At 49.9% G+C, this 17,725-nt stretch overlaps 1 protein-coding gene and 2 long non-coding RNA genes across 5 annotated transcripts; 1 reads left to right on the forward strand and 2 right to left on the reverse strand.

Moving 5' to 3' along the window:
• Positions 1-40: 40 nt before the first annotated feature.
• Positions 41-6,050, reverse strand: CRYAA (crystallin alpha A). Its single transcript, XM_005019590.6, has 3 exons — positions 2,081-6,050; positions 1,004-1,126; positions 41-250 (listed from the first exon to the last, which is right to left on the reverse strand). The coding sequence occupies exons 1-3, from the start codon at positions 2,267-2,269 to the stop codon at positions 41-43; spliced, it is 522 nt and encodes a 173-aa protein (XP_005019647.2). The 5' UTR covers positions 2,270-6,050.
• Positions 6,051-6,394: 344 nt separating this feature from the next.
• On the forward strand, positions 6,395-9,535 carry LOC106017121 (uncharacterized). 3 transcript variants are annotated; one of them, XR_005262852.2, is made up of 3 exons: positions 6,395-6,753; positions 7,320-7,471; positions 8,112-9,535. It is a non-coding gene; the product is annotated as an uncharacterized lncRNA (long non-coding RNA). The 3 variants fall into 3 exon arrangements; XR_002402203.4 differs by having other exon boundaries at positions 7,320-7,421; XR_005262853.2 differs by having other exon boundaries at positions 6,395-6,669.
• A 328-nt stretch (positions 9,536-9,863) lies between these two features.
• LOC110352725 (uncharacterized) lies at positions 9,864-11,541 on the reverse strand. Its single transcript, XR_002402206.4, has 2 exons — positions 11,246-11,541; positions 9,864-10,016 (listed from the first exon to the last, which is right to left on the reverse strand). It is a non-coding gene; the product is annotated as an uncharacterized lncRNA (long non-coding RNA).
• Between the last annotated feature and the right edge of the window lie 6,184 nt (positions 11,542-17,725).

A 17,725-nucleotide genomic window follows, 5' to 3' on the forward strand; every position in this document is an offset into this window, starting at 1 on the left:
GCGGCCGGTGGCAGCCTGCGTGCCGCAGCGGCCGGCGGGCTTAGGAGGAAGGCGCGGAGGTGGGCTTCTCCTCCCGGGACACGGGGATGGGCCTCTCGCTGTGGGTGGGGTCCATGTTGGAGGGGACCTTGGGGCCTGAGAAGGTCAGCATGCCGTCGCCGGAGAGGGAGCAGGTGATGGCAGACTGGTCCACGTTGGCGGGCAGGCGGTACCGGCGGTGAAACTCACGGGAGATGTAGCCGTGGTCATCCTGGGAGGCGGTGGGGGGAGAGGAGAAAGCCCTGTTAGAAACCCCCCGGTGCCCACCCAACCCCACTGCTCCATCGGAGGTGGGTCCGCATTGAGCCTTTGCCTTTTATTCTGTCTTGCAGGTTTGTAACTCAGCCATGGAAATGGCCAAGCTCTTTCTCTGTACTAACAGCGTCACCAATAAATAAGTAAATAAAAAACTATATTGAAAAATACATGCTGTTTCCAGGCTAGAGCTTTGTCTGGCCACAAAGTGCATGAGAAGAATTAACCCCCCACTGGTATAATTCACTTTTCAACCCCCACCGTTATTTCCATGACATATGTGTTAAAAGTTTCCAAGCCTGAGGCTCCTGGTTGTTTTTTCTTTTGTTTGGTTTGGTTTTGCTTTTCTCTTCCAGATCAGCATATGAAAACTCTGTTTTCACTAATGATTCTGGCTTATGAAAGCTCAGCCATGCTGTGGCAGCACCGGGTAATGCTAATTTTTTCAGTCCGGTGTTATTAGTGAACAATGCACATTGTCATCTGATGGTTATGGAAGATGATGGTCAAAAACAAACACGGGAGAACTGGATTAGCTCATTATTGCCAGATATCAGGTTTGGGCTCTATAACAGCTGGACATGTCAATAATGACTATTGCCAAGTAACTCTTTCTGATTTTTTTTTCCTTCCACTTGGGGATGATGGAAAGAAAGAAAACAGAGCTCAATTCCCCGTTTTCTTCACCACCACAGTTACTCCCACCTACCTGTCTTTCACTGTGCTTGCCATGGATTTCCACAAAGTCATCGATAATCTTCACGCTCAGATCTTCAGGAGAGAAGTGTTTTACATCCAGCATGATCGTAAACTTGTCCCGGTCAGACCTCACCTGAAATGAACATTGTTAGGAAGTAAGACGCAAATTTGCATACAGAGGTAGGGTTAGCATCAAAGACCGAGGGGCAGCAGCATTTGGCATCACGGTTCTCCCTCCTGCAGCTACAGGCCAGGCTGATCCACAGCCCGCTGGCCTCAGCAAAAGTCTTCCTCCCCATCGCAGTAAGAGAGCCCCAGGGGTGCTGAGGGTCCTTGCGACAACATTTCTACTGCCCTGGGCAGGTGCATCCCTTCTTGCTGCAGTTCTTTTGCCAGACAACCCTTTGACTGCACTCTGAAATCTGCCAGATGCACCAGGCATTTGTGGCCAGCAGCAAGACGGGATCAAAATTAATGTTCTGTGACAGTACGTGTTTTGTCCTTTCAGCAATTTACAGTGTCTTTGTGGTTTCAGCTCTGTAGCTAGATTCTGGCAGCAAACCAGTGAGAGCAGGCTAGAGAAATCCCCGGTCCCCAAGCTTTGGGCTACAGCCCCGCAGCTACATGTTCCTCACAAGCTTCCCTTGGGGAACTGCTCCCGAGTCCTTCAGTATGGGTTGGCAGAAAACACAGAGCTGCCGAGGCAGAGGAGGGGGCTGGAGAAGCTCCTGCTTGTGCTTGCCCATGTCCTCTCCAAGGCTGAGCCGAGCTCACGGGCATTTTTTCCGGCAGAAGCTCGGTTCCTCCCTCACCATACGGATGATGGCTGTGAGGACAACACGGGCAGCCTGGTACGTGTCATGAAACGACTTTCTGCTGCTCAAAAGGAAGCCTTCTCCCAAGCTAGGGCTTGCCCGGGCAGCAGACGGGGCAGGCGGCTGGGTCTGGCAGCAGGCTGGAGGTCCTCCTCACACCCCGGCAGGGGCTGCAGCCTCTGCCCTGCTCGGGAAAGCAGCGGGTGGAGAGGAGCAGGCGGAGGCACGGGGAAGGGGAGGAAGGCAAAGGAGGGGAGGGTGAGGACCCTTACCTCTGAAATGCCCGACTCCAGCACGCTGCGGAAGAGGGACTGCCGGTAGTAGGGGCTGATAGTGGAGGAGAACAAAGGCAGGAGGTCATACTCCAGGAGACCCTCTCCGAAAAACTGGTCGAACAAACGGCTGGGAATCAGGGGTCCCAGAGCGCGCTTGAACCAGGGGTGCTGGATGGTAATGTCCATGCTTGCTGCTGCTACGTCTTGTTCCAAGGGAGGGCGAGGGGGGCGTGCAACCGCTTGGAGGACAGCGATGCCTTTGCTGGCCTGCACAGTGCAGCCCGGGGAAGGCTGCCCCTATATATACCGGTCTCACAGAATGAAGGCATTAGTGGGATTTCTCTGGAAAGACATGATCTCACGACGAAGGCAACGTGGTCAGCAGAAATGCGGAGACTGACCTGGGGATGACAGTCTGGTGGGAACCAGCGCCAGATCTCCTGGAGGGACGCTGCCAGGCTGTGATGCACGGGGCGGTCCCTGCCCAGGGGCACGGCACGTCCTCCGCAGGAGCTGGATGGAGGGGACACGCCACAGAGCTTCCTAGGGACGTCTGGGGAGGAGGCTCCTTCTGTGGGTCCTTGCCACCGGCCCTTGGCTTCTCCTTCATTTGCTTCTGTTCCTGCCGCTCCTTGAAACGGGGACACGAAGTCTGTTAAAAATAAATGAAATAATAGTTTTCTTCTGAGAGAGAAATGGTTTGACTCGGGTTGGAGGAAGGGAAACCCTTGTGCAATGTGCTGTATGGTGTCCCTGCACCTCTGTGGCGGGCTCACGTACCCCCAGGTGTCGTGGCACAGGCCCTGACAGGCACACAGGCCGTGTGGGCTCAGAGAGGATTTGCTCCCTGACAAGGCTCAGCACGAGTGACAGCCAGACCCCCAGAGCCACTTGTTGAAGGACTGCGTCCCACAGGCCTTATGGACAGAGGAGGCATCTACACTGGGAGTCCTGCCCACCTCAGCACCTTCTGCAGTGTCCAGAGGGCAAGAGAAAAGGAAAGGGCACCTCCAAAATGCCTTTCTGACCCGACTCCTCCAGGCCAGAGGAGCTAAATTCAAGCAGGAGCTGAGGCAAAGTAATATTCAGCTGAGCACGGCCTGCCATCCAGGTGCCTCGTCGTCTTGGGAAGTCCTCGGCCTTGATCCATCCCCATGGAGGCAGGCATTGAAAAGCGGGAAATGCTCCCATTACAGAGGCTTTCCTTAATGGAAAGCAAAAAGTGGAGGGGAAAAACATGCAGCCAGGCAGCAGGGACTGCTAAGAAGTCAGACAAAAGCTTACATTCAACCTCACCTATTTCCAGCAAGGAAAGGTCATGTGGTTGTGCCTTGGCTCTCAGGCATGAGGGCTTTTCTAAAACCAGGTGCCAAAACAACACCAATCTCTCCTCAAAACACAGAGAGAAAAAGCATGACAGACAGACCTAACCCCTTTTCAGTCCCATTGTCCCAGATCAGTCGTTTTGCTTGAGAAAATGGACGGAAAGCAAACAAAAGCCATAAAAATCTTCAAAGCTTTTCTTTTCAAGAGCGCTCTGAGGTTTGGGCCTTTGCCCTAGGGCAGAAGAAAATCTCTCCTCAGCCAGCCAGTACCAGAGGCCTGGTAGCCTGCAGATAACCAGAGGGTAGCAGTGAGCTGATACCTGCAAAATGAAGGCAGCGGGTTGGGAACATCCACTCCATGCTTCCCAAACCAGGGGCTACACCAGGAGCAAGACAAACCACGATCAGCGTGTGTGTGTGCTAAGTGGGATGGTGGGCATGGGCTGCCGAGAGGAAAATGCAAAATACCTCTTCACCTAAATTTCATCTCAAATGCAGTATATCATGATGCCTTTAAATATTTGAGAAGTATTTATGGCTTTATGGCTTTACGGCTTTAGTTTCTTCCGGACATATATTTTCATGGATTTTTTTATAGAATTAATCATATCCATTCTGTCTTTTATGGGCATTTTTGTCTTTTATGGGCAAAATATTTCACTGAAATGTAAATGTCATTCACAGCAGTTTTTCTTCTGAGACAGACTTCCAAGTGTCTGCCTCTGGGCAACGAGCAGTCTCCTGAGCCTCCCTGCATCTAACTTCCAGTGGTCTAAACCTTAGGTGTCTGGTCGTGGTGTGTTGTCTAGGGTCCCTGTCCATCGATGGAGGGAGACAGATGCCTCCAGATGGTTCCCATTACAATGTGGATGGCTAGGAAAGGTGAAATCTTTCAGCACTGCCTACATCCCAGCTAAGAAGGTAATCCTAATTCCAACCTCCTTCTGGACAAGAAGAGCTGGTAAGATGAATCCCATCCACTGTGACTTGTGCCTCCTCTCAGAAGGAAACTACATTTGGGAATACCAAGGGAAGGGGCAGTTATGAACGTTTTGGCACCAGATTAAATAAAGAGTTTGGTATGAGAGGAGAAAGCAACCATTTTGTGCTATTTCAGGGGCCCAGCCCTTTCACGGGATGCACAGCCTTTGTGCGCCACTGTCACCGACTGAACAAAAGCAGTGATACTTGTTGGCATTCCTGTAAGACGAACAAACTGCTGCATGTGTTCAAATGCACACCAAAAGCTGTGTGTCAAAGGCAGGCTTTCCCAGAGCCTCATTGCAAATTTGTAAGGTGAGTCCAGCTCAAAAGGCCTGCCAGCAGGATCTACTGTCTACCTTCTCTTTAAAAGAAACCCTTCCTAAGCTATTAGGAATAACTGCCAGCACATAAGACACTCCTAAAGGCCAGGTTGTTGCCCAGGACAAGCTGCAGAAATCCCAGGTTGGGTTTCTGAGTAAAGCAGGCTCCAGCGATGAAGAACAGCCCTCGCTTTTTTTCCATTTGTTCGGCCGCATGACCGACCCTCAGCTGCCAATTTCTGGGTGAGACCAGGGCTGCTTCCAGCCTCCACGGCAAGTCCTGTGCGTGAAGAGAAAAGCAAGTATTTAAGCGAGCAGTCAGGGGTAACCGTGGAGGGTTTGCATGTGGTTCTGAAGTGCTAATACCATCTCGAGCACTGGTTTTGTACTGATGTGTTGCGGCCTCAGGAGAGCCGAGAAAGGCAATCTCCTTGGCTCTGATCTGCATGCCCTCTCAAGTCAAGTGGTGTCTGCTGACCTGCAGAGCGTGGAGCTCTTCACAGAACTTTTGTGGAAGATGAGAACGAGTTCTGATGCTTTTTCTATCAAAAAGACCGGTCAACCTGAAAAGGTAGGACTGCGCTCACTTGGATGGCCCTCTGCACTTAGATGTAAACTGGTTAGCAGCGATGTAAGGGAGGGAATGATCTCTGCCCATATATAAAGCTAAAATTGTTGGAGCATGGTAGTCAGAGCTTTCCCTTTGGAGGAACACCTCTGTGAGGTACAAAAAAGGGTTCATGACAAACCCACAGAGTAAGGACAGGTAATGAGTTTGTTGCAAGTTTTCTTCCTAACAGCCCTGCTGTGATGAAAAATACTGTGAAATGTCTGAAAGAGAGCTGGTAAGCAGGAAAAAAAAAAATAATAATAAACATGCTTTTCTTAATCTTGCACAAGCCCAGCTTGGGAAAGGATGTGAGAAGTCCATACAGGTCAGTACACAAGCAACAAAGCCAAGGGGACAGGCTCACTGGGGAGACAGTGCTCTCAGTTTTGGCTTGTTCTTTGCTGAGCTGCTAAGCACTTATTAGAAGCTTTCCCTAGCAGTGAACACAGAGTCTTTTTCTTTCCTTCTTCCTCTCTTTCTTCCTCTCTTTCTCTCTTTCTCTTTCTTTCTGTCTTTCTTTCCATCTGAATATATGAGTCCTTCCACCTGAAGACATTTCCCATTCCTCAAGCACCCACACGCCACCCAGGGGAGTTCCACAGTCAGCAGCTCCCAGCCTTTCCATCACCTCTGCCCTGGGATGCCTACGGAGGAAGGAGTGACTGAGTGCAACTGCAGCTAGACTCACTTTCTCCCATGCTCAACCCCCACTGAACACCACGGAAAGCCCCGAAGTAAGGATTTCTGCTGAGTTTCGCATGCTGTTGATATCCTGCTAAAGTTCATGATGGCTGGGAGGAGGTGAGGCCATGTTAGCAGTGCAATTTGCACACCATGATTAACCACAGCTGGGGCTGCTGAGGGTAACACAATGGGAGGGCTGACATGAGAGGAGGCAGGTGTTACATCCTTTTCTCATTAGAGGAACAAATGTTTCTTGTTGAAAGCAAAAGGAACACTTGAAAAAAAAAAAAAAACTCTTTGAGGATAGCTCTTAGCAAGACACCAAGTGGGGGGTTGCTACCTGCCGCGCACCTTTAAAGATCAGGCCCCGTATTAAGAAGTTTAAACATAGCTCTAGTAGCCTAACTTTCAGAAAGTACATTTTTTATTTTAAAAGTTGGGTTGCTTTTCTTTTAAAGGGAGGTCACCACATCCCTGAGGAGCTCTGCAATTCCCTGCTCCCACAGCCACCAGCTGGTGAGCGATCCCCCTGCACCGAGCAGCCTGGCGTGGAGCGAGGCGTGAAGCCTGTCCCGGTATAAAGCAGGGCAGCTCTCCCCTCCCTCATCTCTGCATCTCTTCCTTGATGAACCACGAAGCTCTGCACCACAGGTGTCGTCCCAGGTGGTCCCTACTCTCATTCACAGTGGTTTTTGTCCCATGGGGAGCGCGCTTGCAAAGTTACCCACCACCGGAGCCAGGGAGAGAGTGAGCAGAGAGGGGACAAATTGTGGGGGGTGACATTTCTGGTTTTCTACCTAAAAAGACATCTTTGTCCCGCTGTTCTTAAGATACAATCCTCTGCTTTATTGCTGGCCTTTGGGATTTCCACCCCCACAGCTCCTTCCTCCCCTTTTTTTTTAAAGGCATGGGGCAATTTTTATTTCCTGGCTTACACCGACCCACAGTCAGATTCTCTATTCAGCTGTATGCTGGAAAAGTTAAATGTCCACTCTCCTCATGCAAAGGCTGATATTTATTTTATCTAAAGATTTTATATAATACCAACAGTCTGCCTTGGTGCAGCCAAAGAGGCTTAAAAAATTACTAGCAATCTCTTTTTTCCACCTCAGAGCCCACATCCTAAACACTGAACAAATCCCATCAGTGTTTGGGGCACATAACATCATTGTTGTCAAATCAATGGTGAATTTACATGCTGTTAATCCTTGGCATTTATTCAAACAAGCTCAGCAAGTTTTAGCAGCACAATGCATTTTGTGTTTCCATCAATGGATTTACATGGTGAATGAGGGATGCTCTCCCCTTCCCAGGCTGCAGCAGCACCCCAGAGAGGGGGAGACGTGAGGGGAGCATCCAGCACAGGGAGCGGGACAACTGGGAGAGGAACAGATCTGGAAGCTCACAGCTGCCAAGTAAGGGTGCTTCTCCCCGTCTGTAGGTCCCAGAGCAATTTACAGAGGAGGTAGGTACCAGCACGGTGGCTGGGAACACTAAGTGAAATGAGTTCTCACCCAGAAAGGCTGAGGTACAGCCTGAGCCCTTTTCACTCCTCTAGTCTTCTGTACGAATAAAACCACCTCTCTTGCAAAGCCACAGAGCTTGCTGCTGAGAGTCCCTCTGCCCTGCAACCAGCCCTAGTCCCCCTCAGCTTTCCAAGGCTCCTTTTCCTACAGTATCAATATTCCCTTTGCTTTGAAACCATTCGTGTCAGGCTAGAGAACTTGAGAGTGCAAGGCTGTTTTGTGAGATGATATTTACTGATTGATATAAGGCAAATAACGAAGCCAAGTCATGTAACGCTTTGAGAAATTAAAACCTCAAGCGTTTACCAGAGGAAAGGAGAAATGATGTCCATTGATTTTGATACGAACTCCTACCAAAATAAATAAACAAATAAAAATAAATATATCTTCAGACTGAGAGTTCTTCACTTACAACACAGTTCTTTGATTTTAGGAAATGAAATTTTCTCTTCTAGTGCTCTTGACGCTTTAGATATGAGTTGTTTCTGCACGATCTACATGAGCATTCCTGCACTAAGCAGATCTTCCTACAGAGCCTGTATCAGACTGTTTTTATAGATTATTTTTTTTTCTCCAAAGGAACCAATACTCAACTTCTTCATTGCATGACCTAGAGGGAAGGTACAGCATACAGGGAAGGAAGGGGTATCTCAGGAAATGCTCCACCACAGACATTCAATGTGGAAGGCTCGGGAAGCAGATGAGACAAACACTGCAGCCAGCTGGTAGTTCTGCAGCCAACCACACTCTCCTGGTCTGTGCCTGCCTCCCTCTGTCTGAGCTGGGCTCGGAGGGAACCGCAGGACCTGCAAATCTCCCCGCACTGAGGAGAAATACAGCACGGTCACAGCTTTCATCTGGCTCAGAAGAGACCCGCTGTGTCCATCCAGCCAAACTGCAAGCAAAAAACAAAGCTAGCTCTTGATGGGCTAACGATCCCTGGTGCCACCAGGACAAGTCTGTTACGGTGGCAGCTGTCCGGTGACTTGGAGAATTTATTTTTACAGCAGCTCGGTGATGGGAACCTTGGGAAAACATCGCTTGGCAGAGCAGGACCCTAACGATCCCTTTGCCTAAGCCGCTCCCAAATCCCCTCGCTGGCTTTATGCGCGCTCATGTGAGGATGAGCATTAGCGTGAGGGTGCTGGAGGTTAGCAGCAAGAAGATTAGCAGCACGGGCAACGCGCTGGGACGGGCTCTGCCTGCGTCACTGTGCGCACACGCTGAGAGGGCGAGGGTGTGCTCTGGGCAGCTCTCCTCAGCCGCTGTGCACCACAGCCTGACGGCTGCTCTGCGGGGAGGGAAACCAGTCAACGAGGGCCAGAGACCCCCTCGATGTCTCTTACGAGTTAAATAGGGCACACACAGGCCAGGCACTGGAGCGCACTCGTGAGGAGGGGACCACAAAGTAAGGGATAATCGAGCTGAAGAGCACCACGTCTCCCAAACTCTCACCCTCTGGAAAATACGACACGCAGGAGTAGCAGATGAGAACAGACTTGAGCCAGAGGATGCAGCACTAATGACCAGGGCTCTGCTGTGTATAATTAAGGTTAAATTACAAAGATTGTCGCGGGATCTCCACTCTAAACCAACCTCTCTTTTCCCTTTGCTTTCCTTTTTTTTTTTTTCTTTGCCAGATGCTTTATGCTTTTTGTCTAAAGGTCATAGCCAGGGAGACTGAATATGGTGAGGGAAAACAAGCAAACAGAAAAACCCCTGCTGCAGCTGTTCAGTAGAAGGAAAAAAAAAAATCCATATTTCACAGCTGGGAGGAGCAGTGCAGAGAGAGGGAGCTGCAGCTGGGGGTGCAGTCACGGGAGGAAATCTTAGAGCAATCATTTTTTAATGCAGGGCCCCAAATCCAAACTCCACACAAACACAAAAGTCCTTGTATAATATTTTTCACTTGCTGGAGTGACACAATGATCTGCAGATCACAGAGGAGGTTTTCAGTGACCCAGCAAAGATGCTCTCAGTTATAAAAGTTTAAGGAGTGTGCTTTATGCTCTGCTGTGGGTGTGGGAGAGCAGTTCTGGTGGTTTCTGAGAGCATTTTGGCAGAGGAGCAAATAGAAATTTGCACTAAAAAGCACTGCCCAGTCCTTTAGCGTTCTCACCTGGCAAAAGGGGTGCTCTGCAGTCTTGCTGAACTACCTGAGAAGTCACCCCCTTGTAGTCCTACGTGCCATTTTGGCACTAAATGTGCCCAGCCTTCCCTTCTCTCTTTGTGGCTCTGCTCCTCCGCCTCCCCAGGTGTCACTCAGTGGGATACCTCTGTGTGTTTCTGTGCTGACGAGAGATTAAAACCTTCTGGCAAAGCTGCTCAGTCTTGCTCTGCGGCTGTGTTGCTCTGCTGTCCTGTTCCAGGGAGCACAAAAATCGATGCCAGGTGGCATCGATTCCACCTCATTTCGACCCCCTCCTCTGGCAGCTGGGTTACCTCGGCCTGCGGGGATGCAGCTTGGTGGAGGCAGTACACGGCCTGCAAAGAGAATACCTGCTGCAGTCAATAAGAGCTTGACAAGAGGCTGGCGTGTGTCTCTGAGAAATTGAGGATGGCCTTATTGAAAACTGCTCCGCTCCCCCTGGGATTCCCAGAGCCTGAGATTTTTCAGGCCACGCAAGAAAAACTGCAGCCCTTGCAATGCTATATAATAAATGTACTCCTATAAAGCAGGAGCGGCGCTGCCCTGGAAAAAACCTGCCCTTCTCCTCTGAATGTTATTGCAAGGATTTTGACGCGGCTGCTCCGTGCATGCCACAGTTGGCAAGTGCTTTCTTATCTCCACATATTGTAGTGCAGGCAGTTTTTCCAGTGTGTTCACAGCACATCAGCAGCACTGTGCAGCCTTCGGTTGCAATCACAATATGCTCCACATCCATTTAGCATCTCTTCCCATAGGCTGCCGCACTGCAGAGCGGGATTTTCCTTTACAAAGCTTGTGCTAGGGGCTGAAAACTTGTGCAGCTCTGGAAGGGGCTCAGGGGGGTCTCTGTTAGTTTCCAGTCACACCTAAAAGAATTGTTTTAAACCTCTGAAAGGCACCAACCCCCAAATTTCCTGCAAGATGACCCGAGTTGTCTTGTCAGGAATCCCATCCTTCCCGTCAGCTCGCTCTGTCAACATTATTCTCTACGTGAGGGACTGACACAAGTGCTCAATTTCACATCACCTTAGCTTTCATTTTCACCCCTAATCCAAGGGCTGATTTTCCAAGTGCTTGCCTTCCAGCTCGTTCTGGGCCACAGACAACAAGAGATTCCCAAGCAGCCCTAAGCCAACGTGCTTATGGCACAGGAAGGCAAAAGGAGGGAGCTGCATTATCAGCTCAGCAAAGAGCTGAGGTTTCGCGGGTGCTGTTGCCTCGTTTCACACCTTTTTAGTTTTCTGCCTTGCAGGATTCAGAAGTTTTTGGAGGTAAGGACTGTTTTTAACATACTCCTGCATGTTTACTTCTCAAACTGAGTGATTTTCCCTGGCCCACACAACCAAAGCTGAACAAACGTGAAGGGAAGCTCACCTCCAGAGCAAAACCATGGAAGCAGCCCTCAGCGTCAGACTCCTTTTGTCAAGTTTATGCCCTACAGCACATAAAAGCTGGAGCTGAAACACAGAGCTTGAGCCCTAAGCTCTCTAAGCAAGGTAGCTGCCTCCATGGGCTGACACCCAACCAGCCCTCTAACACGAGATGTATTTGCAAGCCTGCTCACCTAACCCAGTGACAATGCTGGAGGTGGCACCCTAGGCTCCCCTGGTCACAGAAAGGAGCAGTTAGAGGGAGACTGAGGATGGGCAATCACCAGGAAGGAGGAACCAAGCAGCAATTTGTTTTTCCCAGCCTTTAGCTAGACTTCGTGTGTGCTCAGGCCTGGGCACAGGGAACCTACCATGTTAAAATGGAATGAGGAGTGCCAGCTGTAGGATTTAGCCTCGTTAATCCAGCAATTTACCACTATCGGTAAATCAATAGCAGCTGTTAAGGAGGCTGCACCCACATACCTGCTCAGTGGCAGGGCATTTTGTTTTTTTCAGCTGTGACTTTAAAACCTCCTCTGGTCTAGAAGCGCAGTACAGCAACATTCCCATGGCATTCCAGTGAACACAACTGCTTAGGAAAGCAGTTTATATGGGGATAAAAACGAGTAGGCTCTTTTGTAGGCATTGGCACGCTGATTAAAGTGCCATGTAGCTCGCCTTAGGGCATTCATTGTATCTGCAATTATTGAGAGAGACAGGGACAAAGGACAGGGAGAGTGTGTGAAACAGCACACAGAAAAGTGCTTGGATGGGCATCTGCTGCTGTTCAGCAGCATGTAGGTTCTCTTCCCTTGAGGCATGCCAGGTCCTCGGAGGGCTTTCAGGCAGCCCCCAGGGCTCTGGTGGAGCCTGGAAGCCCCTTGCTGCAGCCCCCTGCTGTCTGAGAGCACCTTTAAATATGAGGAGTGATAACACGAGGAGAGTACAGGAACAGGATTCAGGCCTTCAGGCCTCAGCCCCTGAGCCTGACAAGTACTGGGACTACAGGAGAGCTGCTAATCCTTTCAGTGATGGGACAGAGAAGCCTCTGTAATTTAGGACCAAATAAAGGCTGGAATATTCTTGAGTTGGGTGCTGAGTGCCTGAGCCAGGCTGTGGCTTCAGCTGCCCTTTCCTAGCAGACCTCAGGAAGCCTTTCCGTGACACCGCCCCCTTCTCTCGCTGCCTCATACCATGAAAGTTAGCAGGAACCACTGATGTTGCTGTGTGGTTGCTTTAAACAGAAGGTGATCTTTGGGGAAAATAATTGTTTACTATTGTTCCAGCATTCATTATTGCTGCATATACTTTAGCTAGAGCTACCTCACAGAGCTGAAACTAGCACTGTAAATATCGATCTGGGCCCTGCTCTGCAAAAAGGCTCTGCTGGATGCTTCCAACAGAGAGTATTTCTCGATTCTGAATCCGCTGGCAGCAAAGACGTCTGTTATCGCGGCTACTGCCCCGAAATCAAGCGCTAGAACAACAACGAGAGGAATTCACATGAGGTAGCACGGCTCTTCGCTGCGTCAGGCCCGGCAGCTTTGATGCTGGTGCTTTCACAGCACTGACTAAACACATTGACCAGCCCTGCACTGGCCACTCGGCAATGGGAAATAATGTTTGCACAGGGTTAGAGCTCCTTGGTGTGAGGAGGAGCAGCTTGGCTTTGGGTAAAATTTTCCAAGGCATCTGTGCAGTGCACCTGGAAAAGCAGAGCCTGGTGCTGAGCTCTGCACCACGAGTTTCCCTCACACCTGGAGCTGCTCTGCTAACACTTTCCTCAGTGCTCCCGCGCTGATGTAGGGCCAGGCAGGTTTTTCCCAGGCTACCCTTCCCACTCCCAAAGCAGATCCCACATTCCCGTCCCCTCACGGGCCTGTGCTGTCCCCCCAAATCTCCATGGTGGCCTGCAGACCTCCCAAAAGCGGTGTCAGGCTCCCCGGGCACCACCTCCTGCAGACACAAGCTTTGTGTGATATTTCCTCAGGTGAAGAAACGCATTTGCAGGGCTGCCTGGTGCGAGCCTTTTCAGCTGAGAGCCACAGGAGGGAGCTGCAGCAAAGCACATGAAGGCTCGAGGGGCCTTGTGCACGCAGCTTTTAGGGCTTTCAGCCCGGTTACCCCCAGGCCCTTTGGAGTGAGGGGATTATTTCAGAGGGACTCGTGAAAAATAAGCGGGAACAGCCCGTCTGCTGCTCCTAACCAAAACCTCTCTTCTCTAGGTGTATCTCAGGGTAAGCCTGGCGCTCTGCCTTTTAAATGTGTTGCTGCAAGCAGAGTTCAGCAGCAGGCAGACACAGCAACAACGTGCAGGAGCTTTCACCCCCTCCACCCCCAACAGCTCATCTGATATCTCTGCCCTACTTCACTTGCAGAAATACCCGCTATTTTTAGGCCTAGTATTTGCTGATAAAAAAGCTCTGCTGTTAGGGCACAGTCCCATGGCAGGATACAGCCACAGACAGGGAGCAGCCTTCCTCTCCATCCTCCTCCTCCATTCCTGGGGCTTTCCTTACCTCCAGACAGGCGGGTGGGAGAGATGGAACAAAATAAGCACTGGGGAAGGGTGGAGGGAAACCCACCCATCCCTTACGACACGGCTGGGCTGTTAGCAAAGCCCTGGCTGGGTCAGGAAACCACGACCAACTGAAGCTAGCCAGAGCCAGACTGCAAGCAAAAAAGCGATGCAATGGGGACAGTAGATAGGCAAGCTCCTTCCCATCCAGGGGATGGAAAATGCGAAGTTTGTGTGGGTTCAATGGGCACTAGACCCTTGTGTGGGGCTTGAGCTCAAGGGGTGCTTGATGTGCTTGGAGGAGAGACCTCAAAAAAAAAAAAAAAAAAAAAAAAAAAAAGAGGGACCACAAAAGGCTCAGGAGGTCCCCTGAGATGAAAAATCGTGGAGGCCAGGAGTGTAGCTGTGGAGACGGGGCTGGCTCATGCATGCACACCCTGCTTTTTTCCCTCTCCCCTGGGGATCTGCTCCTCCTTCCCCCAGCAGGCACAGAGGTGTGAATCTGTCCCCGTGGCCTTATTAGCAAGTGCCAAGGGTACAGGGAGAGGTCTGAAGAGACCGGCTGCCCCCACAGAACCGTCCAAACCACCCAGGGCAGCACAGAAGGGAATTTCTCTCAAGGGACCACCTGGATTTGCCTGTCCCACTGACTCTGGTTACTTTCCAGTCAATCCTTTCGGCCCCTGGGGCAAGGCACACTCTGTGAAGGGGGACAGAGTGACATGGGTCAGGGACAAACCCTGGGGCAGCACCTCACCTGGCTGAGAAAGAGTTACACCCCCAGGGGCAGGCAGTGACAGCAGGAGAAAACAAAAAATATAGCTACTGGGTTCTTATTTATTGGTTTGTTTGTTTGTTTGTTTTTCCAGGGAATAAGTGCAGTGTTCAGCACAGCCAGAGGGCAGGGATGAGGCCAAACCCTTATCCTGTTGCTGAATGTCTCCTGCCCAGCTCATACCTCTTGTTTGCTCTTTCCAGACTGCCACTGGGGAAAACCATCTGATTTCTGCAGCGCCTCTCTCTGTTTCACTCCACCCCCTATGGAGATGGATGCAGAGATCTCACCCTTCTCTCAGCCGTGCCGTGCTTACTTGGGCTGCTATAATTAAGGATCTTTGATAAGATCTACTTATATAACCGTGGTGATTAATGAAGTATAGACGTGGAAGTAGATTAAGTGAGATTACCAGCTACTGCTCCGCTCTAGCATACACAGCTTGCCTTCTCTGATTAACTTTTGATGCTACATCTTAAATTGATTCTCTTTCCTCCTGGTCGTGCCTTGTTTCAAGATGGGGCAAAATCGTCCGAAGCGCTTGCTGGCTGTGGGTTACTAATTATCCCTGCACACACGTTGTTAGCAAAATCCCTTTAACCTGAAAAGCCAAATCCTGTGTGCCAGCCTGGAGCTCCGGGTATCTTTAATTAACACAGAGCCATTTTCTACACAAAGCACTCTAAGCTCTCAACCTTGGGCTGTGTTTCTTAATTTTAAACTCATTATATATATATATATATATATATATATATATATCCAAGCATTGTCCTCTTTTGCTTAACAACCATTTCTTTCTTCTCATTTCTTTCTTCTCATTTCCTCCCTGACCCTACACTCCTAAAAAACTGGCTGCTTCCCTATCTCCTTATTTTTTTCTCACCTCTTTATCTCCCCGGCCCAGTAACCAGGAAAACAAATATGGGTGTCACCTTTTTCTCCTCACCAAGTGTCAGCTGGTAGCCAGTGGTGGCATTGGGTTTAAGAAGGTAGGAAAGAACAGAAGAGGGTTTGTGGCAGCATTTAACCCTGTAGGTCTAGAGAAACTGGGGTGGGGAAGTAACCTGCGGTGAGCCACTAGCCTGAACAACCCCACTGCTGCGGAGTGTATGCTTAAAGACAGGGAACACATCCAAGCTGTCCTGAGTCCTGCAAATGCTCTCATTTTGATTTAGTAAAACAAAATGTGAAATAACAAATAGTTACTGCTTTGGAATCCTATTTTTCCTCCAGAGAAAAGTGGTAATCTCATCATTCCTTCATGTTTCCTTTATTTTGCTGGCTCATGACTTCCCTTCCACCTTTCCAGCTGTGCTGCCAACATGAACCTCAAAGGGTCTTCTTCCCTCTCCCTCTCTTACACGCCCTAGTTTCTGCCCTAGCCCCCTTTCTTCTTTCTAAGTTTTGCCCTGTGTGCAAGACAAAGTCACTTCAGTTTTGAGGGATTTGGCTGCTAAGAAGCTTTCATCCTCATTGTGATGTGCCCACATAACGTGGCCTCCGGTGTTACCAGGCCATGTCCAAGCTGCTGCCCTTCAGCAGGCAGATGCACTGCAGCAGATCTTCCATCCAACAACAGCTCGGCCACACTGACACAAGGGGAAAATATCCCACTTTCAGATAATCAGCTGCAATACTGCGAGCAGATGAATGTAGGTGAAATGCTGGCTCTTTGACACTGGGTTAATCACAAGCTCGTTGGCACCTCATGAATTCACAAGCAAAAAGCCATTTTGTTTCATTCCTCGCTCCAAGCTTAGACATAGAAGGAAGCATGGTGTGAAACGTCTGGCTGTTACTACTAAGCAGAGCACAGAGATCTCCCTTCCTGGCACACGGTGGGTTTTGTGTAGGCGCAGCACCCCTCTGCACGTGTGTGTTTTGGTGCAGGTCCTGGTGCTGGCATGTGCACAGCCAGGCTGAGCGCAGGAGGGGAGCATCCTCATGAGCCATTTGAGGCACCTACTTTTGCTGGAGGCATCATAAGATCTCTGCTTGTCATGTGCAAAGGCAGCCCGGGCTGGTGGGAGGTGTCCCTGTCCATGGCAGGGGGGTGGAACCAGGTGGTTTTTAAGGTCCCTTCCAACCCAACCCAGTCTGCGATCTGATGATTCTGTGATTTCCAACATGGGCGTTTTGTTTTGTTTTCTAACAGCATCTCCAGGTGAAGTTACCTGCCTGGGAAACACAGATGTCAGTGGCAGCAGGCTTCAGCAGAGCATCGGACCCACAGAGGGTCAGAACCTATTGCATTTCAAAGAGTCCAAGCAGATTTTAATTCCCCGAGAAGAAATACACATTTCAACACATCTTAGCTGAAGGTTTTAACAAACACATTAGAGCAAGAATTGATGCAATTTCATTCAGCTTATCATGTAAAGCATATACTCTGCAAACAAACGTCACAGGCTGCTTTTAGTGATGAATCAAAGCCACCAGGGACTTCTGCTTTGTTAGGGCTCATTGCAGGCCACTGTAGTTGCAGTTCCCCTGACAACTTAGGCTAGGTCAACCCTCACAGCAGGTTTCCCCCCGGGAGACTGAGCTGATCTAGCAGCTTGCTGCTTCTGAAGGCGTCTGTCCCACTCCTTCATTGCCCTCACTGCAAGCTACAGCTGCAGCAGTCCTGATCTTCCCTGGTGCTGGCTCTGTCACTTCTTCCCCTACTCAGTGAGAGTTCAGCTCACTTCATGAGATGGAAATTACTCTGCTATTTGCAAGGCTTTGTTTCTACTGGTTTTGTGAGTGTATACTGCAGCGCTGAGCCTAAATAGGAGGCTGATGAACAGCAAGCAACTGTTGGGGAAAAAAAAGTACATCCCCTACCAGGCAAACCTTAACGGGCACACACACTGCAGTGCCAAGCCAAGCAACAGGATCTGTCCTCTGGTAGCAGGGGGCGTCACAGGGAAGTGAGTGAACCCCCGTCACTGGGTATAACTCTTGTCCAGGTAGTGAACTGCTTCTAAAATTGCTGTTCTGTGTTTAAAGTGGACGCATTTTAAACATCTTTTGGAGACAGGCAGAGAAATAAACATTGGGCTTACTTTCTCAGAACTGGCCTCGGTGTTAAGTTTCCATTGTATTTTGTCAGAGCACGATGCAAGCACGTGTGTTTGTGAATAGCCCGATTGACCACAGCGGGGCTATGAACGTTATGCAAAATAAAGCACATTTGTAAACATTTCAGAGAATTCCAAAATACCTAAGAGACAAATTCTGCTTTTAATAGACCGAGTGCTCAGCCTGTTGTCTGCATCACAACTACTCTTCCTTTAGCACCGCCTGATTTACAAGGCCTCACAGAAAAGTGTCTATCTGCTGGAGGGCTGGAAGGCCCTGCAGAGGGACCTGGACAGGATGGGTTGGTGAGCAGAGGTC

This window comes from Anas platyrhynchos, chromosome 1 (assembly GCF_047663525.1).
Source record: "Anas platyrhynchos isolate ZD024472 breed Pekin duck chromosome 1, IASCAAS_PekinDuck_T2T, whole genome shotgun sequence".
NCBI lineage: Eukaryota > Metazoa > Chordata > Aves > Anseriformes > Anatidae > Anas > Anas platyrhynchos.

Excerpts from the sequence above, each read along its gene's own strand:
- CRYAA (XM_005019590.6), bottom strand. The coding sequence starts at position 2,269 with ATGGACATTACCATCCAGCACCCCTGGTTCAAGCGCGCTCTGGGACCC. Across the intron at positions 1,127-2,080 it reads TGGAGTCGGGCATTTCAGAG|GTGAGGTCTGACCGGGACAA; the intron begins GTAAGGGTCCTC and ends TGTTCATTTCAG. Across the intron at positions 251-1,003 it reads GCAAGCACAGTGAAAGACAG|GATGACCACGGCTACATCTC; the intron begins GTAGGTGGGAGT and ends ACCGCCTCCCAG.